The sequence below is a fragment of the Nestor notabilis genome, unplaced genomic scaffold (genome assembly GCF_000696875.1).
Source record: "Nestor notabilis isolate BGI_N333 unplaced genomic scaffold, ASM69687v1 scaffold2701, whole genome shotgun sequence".
Taxonomy (NCBI): Eukaryota; Metazoa; Chordata; class Aves; order Psittaciformes; family Psittacidae; genus Nestor; species Nestor notabilis.
The window spans coordinates 106,383-122,729 of record NW_009914067.1 but is presented as its reverse complement, the minus strand read 5'-3'; the positions used below and the strand labels follow the sequence as shown (position 1 = coordinate 122,729).

The 16,347-nt window shown below is 42.0% G+C and overlaps 1 protein-coding gene across 1 annotated transcript in view; it reads right to left on the bottom strand.

Annotated features, from left to right (window-relative positions):
* Nucleotides 1-13,955, bottom strand: part of LOC104412679 (tyrosine-protein phosphatase non-receptor type substrate 1) — a 14,989-nt gene extending 1,034 nt beyond the window's left edge. Inside the window, exons 1-7 of the mRNA XM_010023464.1 lie at nt 13,913-13,955; nt 13,485-13,800; nt 11,607-11,656; nt 11,408-11,455; nt 10,970-11,287; nt 3,491-3,538; nt 1,391-1,684 (exon numbers count right to left, since the gene is read on the bottom strand). Of these exons, the coding sequence (XP_010021766.1) occupies nt 1,391-1,684; nt 3,491-3,538; nt 10,970-11,287; nt 11,408-11,455; nt 11,607-11,656; nt 13,485-13,800; nt 13,913-13,955 (1,117 nt within the window). The remainder of the gene's footprint in view (nt 1-1,390; nt 1,685-3,490; nt 3,539-10,969; nt 11,288-11,407; nt 11,456-11,606; nt 11,657-13,484; nt 13,801-13,912) is intronic.
* Between the last annotated feature and the right edge of the window lie 2,392 nt (nt 13,956-16,347).

Here is a 16,347-nt window from a genome sequence, read left to right as displayed (position 1 = left end):
GGGGGGGAAGAGGCAGTAACATGTACAGCGACAGTGAAATAGGAAGTTAGTATTAAACAGCAAAAGAGATGTTTAAGATCTGTCTGCAGAGCAGATGTTCATGAGTAGGATTCATTTGCACAGAGAATTTGAAGGGAGGAAAACGCTCATAGAGAAGTAACGGGGTATTTGTTGCCGTAAGTGGGAAGTTTGTCCTTTTAGAAATGTGTCCCTTAAGCTGTTCCTTGGCAGAGTCTCTTTTATTTGAACTGAGTCCACCTGGTCTTGTCACTGAAGTGGCTGGAATCTGCCTTCACAATGTACTGTTATTACAAACGCAGAGTAATTTACATTGTAAGGGACCTCAATTAGTCTGTTACTTAATGGCTGCTCTACAGTAAGGAATAATCCTGAGGAGAGCATGATCTGAGGTTCCCTTATGGGGAATTTGCTATTTTGGTGGTGCTTGTTCTCCAAAATAAATAAACTCTTTCTGTGCTTGAAGCAGCAAATTTGTTCTTGATTATGGTGTTTGTATCCATTGATACATGGGCTTAAAGGCATCCGTATTACATCTCTAAGTACATCCTCCATCTAAATAAACTTAAAGCATATTTTTGTCAGATTATATTTTGATGGTTGTTATGGCCATGCTCTCACTTGAGTTGTATTGATTTATAGTAAGTTCAACAAAGGTAGGTACTGAGGAAAGATAAATTTAAACCAATATAGGCAGCTTTTAAAAAGATATTACCATGATTGATACGATTTGCATTGATTATAGGTTACTTTTTTCTTTCAAAGGGCATTGCCTTTCGGATTCTGCTTTGCATAATCTTCCCTCAATTAAATGAGACATCTTATTTTCGGACATGGCGTTACCTCACCATTGCTGGACACTGAGTAAGTAAGACATTTAAACTTTGTTCTACATCCCCAGCAACCTTGGGTTTAACTTTAATTTTTTTATAGCTGTGGCTAATGTCAGGGGGTGTCAGAGGGACTTGCACCTCTCGGTCATGGGTTGAACAGAGAGTTAATACTGTTCTCAGAATCTGCTGTAGACTGGAAAGTAACTGACACAGCTCAGTGCAGAGCTTTTAGAGCTGTTCTAGTTAACACCTGATGAGGTTCAAGAACTGCTCTTCTCCTGTTGCAGAGGGACATTCCCTGGGGAAGCATAGCACAGGCTGGGTTGCTTTTCCTGGGGAAACATTGCATATTTTAACTATTGCTGTGCCAATGAGCACGGATGCTTTTCGGGAATGATAATAGAAAGCATTATTTGTATGATTTTATTGCAAAGAAAAGTGATGTCTCTAATGATATAGGGAATGAAGTTTTTAACATAACATTTTAGTATCTAACTTTATAACATTTAGTATATAACTTTTAACATTTTAGTGTATACCTTGTGTTGGCAGTGAACCCTCTTGGCTTTCATGCTTGTATCTGCAGTAATAGTTCTTGTCTTTGTTCTCCACTGGTACAGTTAGCCAGCTGCCAACTGAGTATTCATCATTTTTTGTGTCCTTCCAAATGTCTCCTTTTACTACATTGTCTGTTACCTCCTCATTTTTTTCATTGGTCCAAGTCACCTGAATAACTTCTGGGTAGAACTTCTCAACAAGGCAAACGTATGTTATCTGATCTTCATGTTCCTTCTGCAGGATTTCAGAGTTTGCTGGTGGAGAACTTCCTTTGTCTGGATTGGATAGTGGAGGAAAAAAATAACACAATAGAGAGTTGGAAGATCAATAGAATACAGTAAATAAATACGCCACCACGAAATACACATTCTGAAGAGCAGCAACCTAAATGTCTTATTAACAAATGTTCTGGCTCTCTAATTTGTAATTAAACACTTAGGATGGAAATAGAAATGTCTCATGTGTGAAAAGAGCTTTAGATAATAAGATGGATGAATTACAGCTCCTTCCATCCTTGAAGTAAGAAAGTGTTTGGCGAGCGGAAGGAACCTGGCATTCGAACACAGTTTATAGTAGATATTATTTCAATAGACCCAAATGGTAAGTTTTAATTTTCAGTCAAAACCAGTTACAGTATTATTAAGAAAAATTGGAAATAGAAAATATGACTTTTAGCCTTATTTTTTAATGAGTTATTTTATAGAGAATTAAAATGGATAGCAGCTTTTATGAGTATGGTACAGAAAATTAAGCTCCAAATCAAAAACAAGACTCAATTCAACTAATCTAAACTCATACTTATTTACACAATATAGAGTCTTCCAGAGTCTGGAGAGTGTTTCATCTGGAGAGTTTTGATACGTACCATGTGCATGGAGAAATATTATTTAAGTCCTAAATTGCTTAGTGAACACCAATGTCTAGATGGCTTTGTTCATGTTTCTTGTCAAGCAGCACATCTGGTAGAGGAAGACTACAGTAAACTGGGTCTACTTTTTAATACTAGAATAGATTTAAAAACATGGTAAAAAGGTGCCTAGCTTAAATGAAACATTCCAATCATATCACAATCCTGAGGAAGTGTATGTCTTGATTAATTGCAGCTGTGTGCATGCATGGAAGAGTCCCATGTACACACACAGGCAAATAGAAGAGAGCAGAGAACTGAATAAATTAAGTTTTGCATATATACACGTGTATATATGTGTGTATGTGGAAAAAAAAATCTCCATAAACTGTAGGTATGTTTATGGGGAAAAAAGGATGAAAACTTGTAGAATTGGCTGGAGATTTTGGTGTATTTTCAGGCTGATCTATAAAGTTGCCAAGTCCACAAGATGGTTTATGTTCTTGTGTTTTTATTTTGGGCAAATAATCTGAGCCTTTCTGAAGAACTTTAAAGTAATGAATTTCCACTCCAGTGTCTTTTTTGCTTTAGTTAAACTTTCAAGAAATTCGCAGTTTAGTTTTTAAACAGTTTTCTAAGGCAGGTTTTAAGAGGTATGTAGGTCTTTTGTTATTTTAAAGTAATATAGAAGCACATGTAGATATTTTTTAAGCTAAAATCTGTCTTTTCTCTCTTGTAATAAGGCAGTCAGTCTGCAAAACACAGTGCAAAGAAAATTCTGGAGTTAGGCTTGTAATCAATGAGCTATTAATGAATTTGGGTTCAAAATACATGCTTTTGTAAGATTAACTATGAAGTTTTCTTAATGAAACTCCTCTACAGTTTCTTCATCAGCACCTATAACTAAGATTTATAAATAAGGTCAATGTGTTCTTAAGCTGAACTTCTCACTACTTGAATAATCCACAAAATGGAGTAATTTTGACTGATACTTAAAGCTCCCCAGTTCCCCTTCAAGCCAGTGGGAGCTGAGAGCACTCAGCACATTCCGATTACAAACAGCATTCTTGCCCTGCTTGCCAGCGACTTCAGGTATTACCATTAATAATGATGTAATAGAGTCCTGACCTAGCTAGAAGTGAGCTTCCCCAGATACTTTAGAGAGCTGTCAACCTTCTCTCCAAAGCCTTCCCACGACACAACTTTAAAAAAATAAGTCTTTGCAAACACTTACTGGAGACGATGAGTTTTGTGCCAGAACCAAATGTCTTTCTCATCCCACACTGGTACATTCTCTTACAGAAACTGCTTGGGACGTTTTGGTTGGACAAGGGCCAGATTTAACCACCACCATATGAACATTAAGAGTTTATTCTTTTGGCTACATGGCTGTAGAAAAATAGAATTCAATCTCAGCTACTGCTGCTATCCCCAGAGCCTCTAGTGATACGTATTTTAAATTCACTTTCAAGCAAATCTGTGCCATCCTTTGTTTTAAAAAACACCAAAACAAACCCAGAGTGTTGTTGCCTGTGGCATTGATTGAAATACCGTGTTTCCTTTAGGGTTTAAATGGATGCAGGATTGGGACTTTTCAGCCTCAAATCCTGCTGTACTTGCCTACACAAGTGCTGTTGCAGGTAGTCAGTGCCAAAAGGAAACATTACATGTGCGTCCATGTATGTTGCAGAGAGACGACAACTTCCATCATTCCTGTGCGTGTCCTTCCCCAGAGCCTTCTGGCTTCTCCCCAGCAAAATCTATGTGCACCTTACATGAAATCCTGCCAACACTGAAACCAATGGCAACATTTTCAAAGGTCCAGGATTTCCCCTGAAATTTTCCACTGAAACCTGTTTGTGAACACTGTCTCGTAAGAATCAGCTGCTGAATTCATCTTTGTGCCCACAAAATCCTTGATATTTTAAAGCCATTAGCAAATGTTCTTATTAATATTAATCATCGTAAGAAGCTTTCACTCCGCAGATTTGTTTTGAGTGGCCACATCTTTCCCTGTTTATGTCTTACACCTCCCTCCCTCTGTCCTAACACTTGTTTGGACTTTCAAGTCTATTAGGTTTTGATTCAGGGCTTCATGTTTCTCCCTGTTGAAAAAAATACTCATGCAAACTAATGCTTCAACTTCACCATTTTGATTTAAAAGGGCAGAAAGTTTAATCCAACTTTAGGTAATGTAGAAATAAATTTAAGTAGAATCTATCTTTAATAATATAATTACAAAAAATAATTCTAGCCTTTTGAACTCTGAACTTCAATACAGTTGATGAAATTAAGGTAGATACTTCAGTAATGTTTAGGAGATAAACTGGGTTTGGAGAGTTTGGTTCAGTCTTAAGTTCAGTCTCAAGTTCAGTCTCAGCTTGCCCATTGCAACCTGGTGAGTGCCTAAATTCCCTGGGAAGATTCTTACAGAAGAATCCTGTATTGCCAGTTTATGTTGGATTAATATTCCTGTTCTGTTGTAAGCTTCAAAACCCTCATCTATTCCACCAAGTGCAAATGCCAAACCTGTCTCTCAAATCCCAGCCCTTCTGTTAACTGCATTATTCAGTCTGGAGCAACTTTGGTTTGATGAGAACTAATTGAAGGAGACTAAGGAGAAAAAATTCAAATTCACTACAAGTTGATGGCAGCTTGGCTTTTTCAGTATAAATCTGTGTAAAGATTCTGCTCAAGCTCAAACCCCGATGATTCAACTGAATTAAGGCCACTTATCCTAAATCATGGTTTTCTCCATTTCTTTCCTTTAGGAGTAACTTAATGTTGGATAGTCACTCCTGAAGAGACAAGCTGTGATGAAATGCCTGATCCTAAGCGTGAGGTAACTACAGCCCTTTTACTCTATTAATTGGCCAGAAGTCTTGGCCACATAAAGACAAAATCTTATAGAATTGGAGTGAAAATTAATTTAAACTTAGCTACTAAAACATGGCAACTACCTGATCAACAAGGTGAGGATTTTCACTAAAAACAACACTTATCCTGATACAGATATTTCTGTTGAATTATAGTTATGATTTACTTAGCCTTTCTGACACAAATCACTAAAACCAATCTTTTCTTGACATGCTAGTACAAGTCTATGTATCTAACCAGGCTTGAAACATTTGGTAGCAATAGTTCCTCTGTGTTTGTGCAGTTGTTTACTCCAGGATTATGGCATTTAAAGCACATTTAATGGGAAAAAGAGGATTCTTGTCCTCCACTTCCCATTAAAATAAGCGTCTCTACAGGAAAGGCATAAAAAAGGATCACCTCTTAGAAACACCTATATGTGTTTTTAAGCAATAAGAAGAGCCAAAGTGCTGTGGCCATGACAAAAATAATTACAGACAAGTTATTTCACTTTTACTGGCCTAATTAAATGAGGATTTTGGCAATAGCCATTGCATATTGCTCTTTGTATTGGGCAGGGGTTTTCTTCTTTTGTGCTTAATTCAGAGCTGCTTGATTCCCTGCTTATTCCTTCAGTAAAGCTGGGGGCAAGAGAGACGTAGGTCTAAAGATGGTTTTGCTTTTCAAAGAATTTGAGTAACCCAAAGGTTTGATGCTTTTCTTTCAGAATGAATTAGAAATCTCACAATGTTTGAATATGCATGTTTAAAAAGCCATCTTTCAGTTCTCTGGATGCTGTCTTTGCCATATTTAAATTAATCTTTAAAAAGAAAATAATGAAGGGGTTAGTTACATGTCTGTGCTGCAATAGCTGTTGTTTCCCCCATTCTATACATAAATAGAAAACAATTATATTGTATTCTACATATGGAAAAGCCGTTCAAAAGGAGAATCCTGCAAAGCATTCAGTAGGGTTAAAACTAGCAGGAGCTAAAAACACAAAGCACTTCATGCAGCCAGTATCTAACTTCACTGAAAAGCATTTCAGAAGCAGTTAAGTTTTACATTTTGTACTTACTTGAAACAATAAGCTTAGTTCCACTTCCAAATATTTTGACATCAGCATCCCACAGTCTGATAACGCTTAGCAATATCTCCTACCCTGCACTTCCCTTGCATAGGCTACAGAAAAAGCCTCTCTGATTTAAAGGCTGCTGATAGACCTGGCCCAGTGCAACAGCTGAATTTTCAACACCAAGTAGAGTGCCATTTTTACAAATACTTTGATTTTTTTGTAGTGATTGCTTATTTTATAACTATGTTCTAATCCTTTTTGGCTCTGGGGTTTCTCTAACAAAGAGCTCTTGCCTCTGGTCTGCTAGGTTTTCTCTGAAGAAACCTCTTTTTGCTGTTTTAAGAAGAAATGCGGCTACATTGTGACTCCCAAAGGAAATTAAGGAAGTTTACTAGTTATTGATTTAAATATACAGGTAAGCTCCACACCCCCCCCCCAAGTGTCCTATTTTGTGAATTACATATTGTGTAAAAGTACCTTAACTAAAGTTTCATCAAACTCTCATTTTGAAGCCTGTATTTTAAATGCAAAGTCCATATTCTAAACAAAGCTTACTGATGCTCATAACTAAGTTCATGCCTTTCCTAGGCGGTTACGCTGTTGTCTTAGCAAAAGCAGCTGCCTCTACATGGGCAAAGTTTAGTTGGAAATTGCAGCAGAGAACATTTTTGGTCAGAGGCATGGATAACATTTTAAATTGCTGTTAAATCTCTTCTGCTTTTTATGATACGGCTTAATTATAGTCATCTTGATAATATCACCTACTTTGTGAGCAGCATACTGTAAGCACTGCTATGTGCTTTATACTGAAAGCAGCATTTATCCTATTGATTGCATAGCTTCACCATATTTAGAGTAATACAAATGCAAAAGTAAATCAATTACTTTCAGTAGGGCCAGGAATTAGGTATTTCTGACATTCCAGGTATTTTTCCTTCCCAACCAAGTTAGACTGAACCACCTCTATCCATAAGAAACATTTTGGATTTCTCACTTGCTGTTCCAAGAGTAAACTTTGAAGCAGTTGACTTTTCTTTCCCAGAACAGGAATGAATCCATCCCAGTATTTACATTTTTCCGTATCATTTTTCCATTCCCCATCCTTAACAAGTTTTCAGTAATTGTTCTAGAGGCAACCACTTTTCTTTCCCAAAGGTCAATATATTTATTGCCCGTCAACCCACCCAACTGGGGCACCATGAGCAGTTCACAAATAAAACCTCATTTATTCAGGCAGAAATTAGTTTTCCTACAGTCTTTCATACTATCTGAGCACCCACCCAAACGCCTTTGTGAAAATCACATCAGTAATAATGGTACTTACTAGAGATGATTAGCTTGGTTCCCGCACCAAAGTATTTGATCCAGGTGCTCCACAGTGTATTTTGGCTTTGCAATAAGCTAAGGTGCTCTTGCTGTACCATTGCTGAAGAAAATCCCGTGGGATTTTTTCCCAATCAGTTCCAGGAGACTGTGTGAAGGTTTGGCCCTTGGCTGCTGGGAGGATGTCAGGAATTTCAGACTTACACCTGGTTATCAGGCTGGTATCTAATGCCCTTTGGAGCAAATCTCTTTCCTAAACTGTTGCAAATCTGTTAGATAACCCTTCTGCTTAACACCTAAAGCATTAGGTGAAGGTTTCTCTTCAATTTTAGGCACACAAATAGGTGCACAGGGTTGAGCATGTTAAAACACATACCTCCGTGGGATGATCCTGCGCTTTCCCAAAGCTCTCACCTGCAAGTAAGTGACATCAAGTACTACTAGCATGGAGTTCATTTTCAGTTGTCTTAATGCAATTCAGCAGAGGGAAAGGAGGGAGATCCAGCACCATAAACATCAGAAAGGTGTCCGTGTGCTGCAGGTTGCATTTTCTGCCCATGGTATGTGGTTATTGTCCATCCACCTCCTGAAATCGTTCCAGGTTCTGCAGCAGTGGCTCACTGGCAGCTTTTCCTATACTAGTCAGTGGGAGAAGGAGGCTTTTCCTTTGTGTACAGGTTTCTTATAGAACAGCCCAAGATAACATCAGAGCAGTCACCACTACTGTTGATCAAAGAGCCTGTGTGCTTAGTTTGCTATTCAAAAGCAACTGAGTTTGAGTTCTTCTGGGATCCCATGTGGCATAGTGACTACAAAACAATGTTAAGAAGTTGTGCTTAGAGGGAGGAATGAGACTGAGGGTGAAGGTCTTTCTATTGAAGTAGGTGTAACAAAAGCACTCACCTACTCCAAAGGCTCCTCAGCAGCAACATCATATTCTTAACCACAAAGGAACGGCAGGAGCGACGTAGACAGAGAATGGTGAAAACCAGTGCTTTTCCTTCCTTTCCATGGTGCTTTGCCATGTCCTTAGACCATCTCACCTGCAGCTGGTGGGACTGTTGGATTATAGTCATGACAGTGAGTAGCAGGGAGGTCTCATTAGAAATGAAATAGCAAAACACCGCATACTGCAGTCAGCTTGTCTAACCCGTCTGTATGATCTGGCCTTGCATGTATGAGGAGAACAAACCTAACATATAGCCATTTGGAAATCTAATACATATTTGAAATGGTTGTGTCATTTTTTCATCCCAGCAGACTAATATTCTTTAATGAATTACACTTCAATGAACCAAATGAGGAGAGTATCTGGGTACCGCAGTAAAAGAAAACACTAGGGAGAGGCTTGATGGTAGAGGAAAACCTCTGTGGATTAATCTCTTGGGCATTAGGGTCAGCATGCATCTTGAGGCAGTAGCTAGGAGGGATGCATTGCATATAAGCCATAAGTATGAAAAGTTCTTCTTAACTATGGAAAGTTCTTTAGTACTACTTTTGGTAACTGCCTTCAACTTTTTGGGTGATTCAGATGCAACACCAGTGAAACACAGACAGTGATAACCAAGAAGATGGTTGCAGGAATGATACAGCTCAAAACAAAGAACAAAAATGCCCACCTCCAGATCTCAGGGGGAATAAACAGAAAATCTTCCTCCTCTGACAGCTACTAAGTTTTAAGTGAAAATAACACTCTTTTTTTTTACTTACTTAAAATCTTATGAGCCTTCAGGCCAAAGCTGTCTATTTCAGTTTTCTTTGCCAGACTAAAGACTTTGAAGACCTCCAGTACCACATGCTGACCTATTTCCAGGAACAACAACATGAAAATGTGCTCCCTTTCCACTGAGTAGGTCCTTGCAACCGTGCAGATGAACTTGATGACATACTTGAGCAAAAAGGAGCAGCTGGAATGGAGAGGATGGGTTAGGTATGGGACCTTTACTGTTCCCTTTTGCACTTGCTCAGTCAAAAGCTCTGGCTTTTGGCAGCTGATGATTCCAAGGCATCAGTTGGCCCTGAGCATATACCCTCCTTCCCCAGTGCCCATGCTTGAAGCCAGGCGGCTTATCAAGCCACGTGAGTGCTTGGCAGTGCTAGGTGGTGGCAAGCATGTCACTTCCAAAACCAAGGTACATTCTTAAGCATGTTGTCTTTCTTTTAATGACTTTTATTTCCTAAGGGAGAACAGTGGCTGGACTAGAAAATCAATGCAATGTTTGCTCTCCTCAAGGGCCACCAGACTTTCTGCCATGGCTGTGCAAACAGCATAGAAATAGGTGAGTTTCTAGTATTTCTGAGCAAAGTCTTAAGGCAGTGAACATTTCCTTTACCCTTAAGACAGTAGATGTGTGTTTGAAGACCAGGGTGCAAATGACAACTCACACGTTGAAAAGGACAGCTGTGTGGGGTTAGCTGCTCCTTTTGGGTAGCAGAAAGAGGTTTGGCCTTTCAGCAGCTCATACCAGATGGAGTGAGAAGACCGGGTGTAGCAGTGCATTCCCTCCTCACTGCATTCTCTGGGCTCTGCCATGATCTCAGTAATGCCGTTCAGGCCTTGGCCTTTGTGTAGTGAGTCAGGCACTGAAGCATCCCTTGTCCATACCAGGAAATCTGCAAGGCTAAGGAGGGAGGCACTGATTGTACCAGGGAGTCCTGTTGTCTGGCTAAGGGGAAGCAAGGGCAGGGATAGTCAGTCATTCCCTGACATCCCTGGAACACTCCTTCCCTTGATCATAGCCCAAGTGGAATGGTACCATTGGAGTTCTGAAAAATTCCTAGTTATTACTTACTGGTCACGATGGATGTTTGCTAATGGCTATTTCAAATCATTCCACCCTATAAACAGTGGTCCCAAGTGAGCTCCTTCGAGCTCTCCTGGACTGCAGCGGGCTGCGACCAGCATCTCCCTCCAAGTGGGATGCTCCTCGGGGCTCACAAATTCCAGTTTGTGATACGTGAAGGACCATCACCGAAAGCTGTTGATGGGACCTGGGCTGAGGCCTCCCCTCCTCAAGGCTCAACACTCACCTGCTGAGAAATGCCAAGACATCTGACATGAACGTTTCACTGAGCTCCAGGGGACTTGTTAACAGGTGCCTTTATACATCTGTGTGTGTGTGTGTGTAAGTGAGCATAAATTGATACAGCAAATGTAGTCAATCCTATTGTCTCCCTTACCCTTTTGTGCCTTTGGTCTTGTATCAATCCTTTTAGCTTGACTTTACCTCAATCTTCCTTTGCATGTTTCACCCATGAGGCAAGTAATAGAGCGAACCTTGCCATGAAACTCTGTGAAGTCCGAGAGAGTCATTCGTAGATGCTCAGTAGAACTACTTTTGCTGATACCTTTGATGGTGATTCTTTGAGCAACCATAAACCCCTCACTTCGTGACACCTGTAGTTCAGCTGTTGAATGAGGACTTTTTGCTGTGATGATCTTTGAGTTTCTGTCATGGTGAGAGTCCCAGTAAGCACAGTAGTAAGTAGCAGCGTCGTCCGGAATTACACTTTTTATTGTAAGAATAAATTGTTTCTGGCTAGAAACTTTTTCAACCGTGTACCTGGTTGCTAGAAAGCCAGTTTCAACTGAAACTTTCCCTTCTGAAAAGTGTAAGATCCTCTCTGGAGCTTTACCCTCCTTGTGTTGATACCAGTGTATGATGGTGCCATCAAATTTTTCCACTGAAGTCTGAATTTCACATGTCATCCGTGCACCTTTTTGGAACTTGGTGATAGATATAGGGCTCTGCACAGGATGTTGTTGTGCAAATCCATCTAGGAAAGAGAAAAGGAGAAATGATGGCATTAGCTGGAATTCAGGGATCTGGGGAAGATGCCTGTTAGCACAGCCATGGGTGCCTATGAGGAAAGATAAGGGAATGAAGAAGGACTTACAAGACCAAGTGGCTGCAGCCACAAGTGCTGCCAGCAGCAGCATGTTTGCTTGTCAGGCTCTGCTGTCATTGAGAGTCAGAGGAGCGTGAAAGGGACCCCAGATGGGGACAGTCTTCTGTGGGAGGAGGAGGTGACTCTTGAGCGTTCTTCAGCGACAGGTCTTCCGCATGCAAGTGGATGGGGCACATTTACAGCTAACCCTCTCCAGGCTGGTAAATGGTCACTCTGGTTAGAAGGCTGCAGTCTTGTCTACGTTTCAGATAAATATGAGAAACATTAGTAAATCCGATGATTGTGGCTCTGTAAGACTTGAGCCAGCTTAGTCATACAGCTCTGGGATGGCAATGCACCCGTGCTGGTGCTGCCCTCCACTGAAGCAGCCAGAGGCCATCAGTCTGCAGGGACCAGGGTAGCTGCACCCCAGGGACATGACTGCCCTTTGGTTTTGGGTGCAGGACTAAGTGCACGGCCGCAGGATTTCAGTTGCAAAGCTCAGTTGGGATGAGACCATTTCTGAGAAGGGAAGGCTGGAATCCAAAAGCAAGGTTGTGAGGGCTGCTGTCAACAGCCATTACAGAGGGGCGCCTCGGGGAGCAGGGCTGGTGGCACACGGAGCTCCTCCATGATGGCTGTGAGGGAGATGAGCTGCTTCAGCCTCCCTCCTGCTGGCAGTTGGACACATGCAGGAAGCCAGCAATAAGCATGTGTTGCTAAATGACTTGGGAAGGTGCTTATGAGTGCAGGGCTCCAGGGAGAGGCAGGCAAGGAGAGACACTTACCTCTGTGTGGTGGCAATGGACAGGGTCCCTCTCTTCCCAGTAAATAACCATGAGAAAGTCTGTTTCATTTGCTGTCAGCCTACCCTGAGGGCAATGAAGAGAAATGACTTATGGACTGGTAAACACAACAAAGTAGTGAGGAAAAGACAATTATGATACAGACTTTAAGACGAGGGGAGGAAGGTACAGGGAAAGGTCACTCATCCCAGCAGCATCCCATAGTCAGTCTGCTGTGAGGGCAACTGTAGTTAATGAGAGTGAAAACTGCATTGGCAATTGTATGTTGAGGACATGAAATCAAGTCCCTCTTGCCAAAAACTATCAAGACTTGTACAGAACAGTGGCAGTCTGTAGCTCTTCTTCTGATCACACAGCAGAAATCTGTTAAGCACCTGACCTCAGATCAAGAGTAAAGGAATATGGTGGTGAGTGTCTCCCACAATTAAAAGTCTAAATTACAGACACTGTCTAGGTTTTGTACTGTAGTTTTCTACCACCACAAGTACCCCAGTAGGAATAATTGCAGATCAAACCTGATGGTGTCTGTGCCAAGAGGACACATGCAGTGGCCAGAGTATTTTCAAGAAAACACCTTTCCAGGTTCATATTTTCACCATATGGACAATGTCCACTTTGCAGAGAGCTTCATTACCTAAAGTTATCTAAATAGCTTCTCCTTCTTAAATCCCAGCTGCCTGCTCCCGATTACCTTCTTCACCCACATGTGTCTGTACATGGTTTCTAGGACTGGTGGACTGAACTCTTCTTGAGGTTGGATGAGATTCTTGAATATCAGTCTTTGTAGGGATTTGTAGTAAGCACAATGCAAAGCAAGAAAAAAACCAAAGATGAAGTAGGATGTGCAAGATCACCCAGTCTCATTTCTATTCCTGTCTTTTTATGAAGAGAAAGCACTGAGGGGATGGAGATTTGTTCCTCTGCTTCCTCCAAGGATTCTAATAGAGAAGAGAAAATTACAGTGGACAGTTGTTCACACACATAGACAGGTGGGTGCTTTCAGTACAACCAAGTCTTCGTTTTAAGAGCAATGTTTCATGCATTTACCCTAAAGTGATGGAATCCTCCAGTTTCTGGATGTTACAAATATGTGTGAGTACTGAAATGATACACTTACTGATTGCTAACATCACGTATTTAACAGTTGTCACAAGATACTGTTGCTTTGCATATCCTGCTGCAGAAAATCATGAGAGAGAGAGGCTGGAATAGGCAAGTATTTTTAGCAGAGTTCAGAGCACAAAGCACCTATTTGTGTGGCTTATCTTTGCCCAACTAACACTGTGATGCCTCCAGCATACCAATACGCACAGTAGTAAGTACCAGAATCCCTCGGAGTCAAATCATTTATCTTGAGAGTATGATGATACTTTGAAGCATGCCTCTGAACTTGAAATCTCCTGCTATCGCCTCTGTAATCAAAAGTAGGTGACTGTCCCTGCACATACAGTATCCTCGTTGGTGGCTCTCCGGGAAGATGCTTGTACCAGTGCACGATGGCTTCAGCTTGCAATTGGCACAGCATGCTGGTGGACGTGCCCTGCATCTGCACTTGCAGCGTTGGGGTTTGCACCGGCACCATCCATGTGTCTCCACCTGGAAGGAGAAGCAGAGAAACGGTGTGAGGGGAAGAAACTGCTGGAGTGTGGAGCCAGGAGCATGTTCTCCATGCACAGGAAGGATTAGGGAAGAGGAATAAAGGGCTTACGGGACCAAAATGAAGCTGCAAGTAAGAGTGGAAGCAGCAACATGCTGCCTTAGCAGGTTAAACCTGGGAATGAAATAGAGTCAGAACGTTCTAAAGCCCTTCAAGTGGAGAAAGCATCGAACAGCTGAGAGGAGGAAATGACTCATTCAGCACATCCAACGTTTGTTCTTCAACTTGCTGCCATGGAGGGGGTTAAATTTACTGGCAAGCTAAACCACAGCAGTAACAGTGTAGAAAGGACCTTAAAAAAATCAGTCATCTGAAGTAAGTTTTCTTCATGAAAAATTCACATAGAATTTTCTTTCTACATGATTCTGTCTAGCACATTCGTCTCACACTTACCTGCTGAGCGCACACATAAAAACTCAAGTTGTTCAACTCAGCTCTTCCCAAGGATGTTCTCCTCCCCTCAGACACCCCAAAGCTGTCCCACAAGCCTTTCCTAGAACACTCTGCCTGCTTTGGTAACATTTTTGGTACCTCAAGAAAGTATTTGTATTATGCACAGATGATCTCTGTTACCGTATAATTCAGCGGTAGTACCATCACCCATAGGAGTGCTCCTTTTCCCCAGCACAGAACATGACACCAGCTGAGCTGTAGCACACTGCATTTCTTTGCTTTTCTCTCTCTCCATTATTTGTACTTAAATACTCAGCATAAACCTGTTGGGATGCCTTAGAGGCAGGAAGGTGCAAGTGTGGCTCTCTGCACTTGACAGCCTGCCACGCAGGGTACAGCTTTCTGTACAGGCTGCCTGAGGTTTGCTAGTTCTGTGGTCCTGCCAGTAGGCACAGTAGTAGGTGCCTTCATCGTTGGAGTTGATGTCATTGATGGTGAAAGTGCAGATGTTTGGGCTTTTCTTCAAAGAAGAATACTTGTTCTTGTGGGAGTCATTGTCATAATAAGCTTGACCTGTTCTGATATACAGAATCCGTTCAGGAGCTCTGGAGGGAAGATGCTGGTACCAATTTACATAGACAGCCTGGAAGTCAGCCCTTGACATGCCCTCGAATACACACTCAATCTGTGCAGTTTTAGTTGGCTCTGTGGTAATGGAGAGCCTCTGCCTCAGAAGCACTTGTGCTTGCCCATCTAAAAAGAAGAAGAGGAAACACAACAAACACTCTTAGCCTGCTGTTCGCTCACAGACATCGATACGGGTGCCTCTTGCCACTGCCCCATGCCGTGGCAACAAGGGGAACCTACGAGAGCAGGCTGCAGCCAAGGCCAGGAGCAGGAGCAGCAGCATCCTGAGGGCTCTTGCTGGCATCTGCCTCCCCGAGGAAGAGGAAGCTGAGGGCTCTCCCCGCAGGGATGGAGCACTGCGGCCGAGGAAAGGAAATGACTCACTTGGGCATCATCCGGAGAGGCAGCGCTGGCAGCAGGCGGGTGATGTGGAGGTAAAGCCGCCTGACTGAACCCTGCTGAATGTGAACAGCCCCATGAGTGCTCGTACACAAGTGGCACAAACTCACCTCCTCTCTCTCGTGCACAAAGACACAATTACTGTAGCTGGTTTACAAAGTAATTTTGTGATCTGAAGCCATTTTACCACTGCTTTTGGACTAGCTGAAGCTGCTAAACAATGCCTGCGGTCACACGCTTTTTCTCGGGTGTCCTGCCAATAAAAAAGGAGGAAAAAATAGGAACATGGAGCTTAATGAATTTGGGGGGGTCTCAAATTACTGCTCATCACACAGCCTGAATGCCCAAGGCCAGGAAGAATAACCAGCAGCCATTTGGGAGCTCAGTGGTAGTATTCCTGTGCTAGTGACTGCTGCTTATCCCAGGGAAGGCGAGATGCTGCACCCCAGGGCGGCCTCTCCAAATGCTGGGGTTTATGCAAAGAAACACTGTTTTCTGTTTGCAGAATGGAAGTATCAGTATCTGTGCTCTTTGCTTTGCAGGTTTGCTGCCGTGTTAGATGAGAAACCCCACACAAGTAAATTAAGAGACTTGGTTTAACATAAGTGAAGATTTGATCAACTCCAAACTGAAAAGAAGGAGAAAATAAAATGAGAATCTCTACCTGTGGAGAAGTACAAAGTGAGTATATTACATCTGCAGTCTTGAACCGTGCTTCAAGCTTATGTTCACTTCTGTCCTACTATTCTGCTGTGCAAATAATGGAACTGGGTATTTATTCCAGTGTAGCTTGAAGGGTAGTGGGAAGAGAAAGATTTTTTCCTTCTATTTGCTAGCCCCACCTGCCATCCTGGAGACCTACAGAGGGGCAACCCAGCCAGACCTCTGAAAACACCCTTTTTGCTGTTAAAGTGCACTAACAGCTTGGCTGGTGCTGGCTGTAGCGTGTGTCTGCAAAGCGTGCGCTGGCTCGGCAGCATCTTTGGTACCCAGCTGCCTGCACAGGGTGTCAGATCCAAGGCTGATGGGGAAAGTAGGTGGGGATATTCCTGTGTTGTCAAACACTC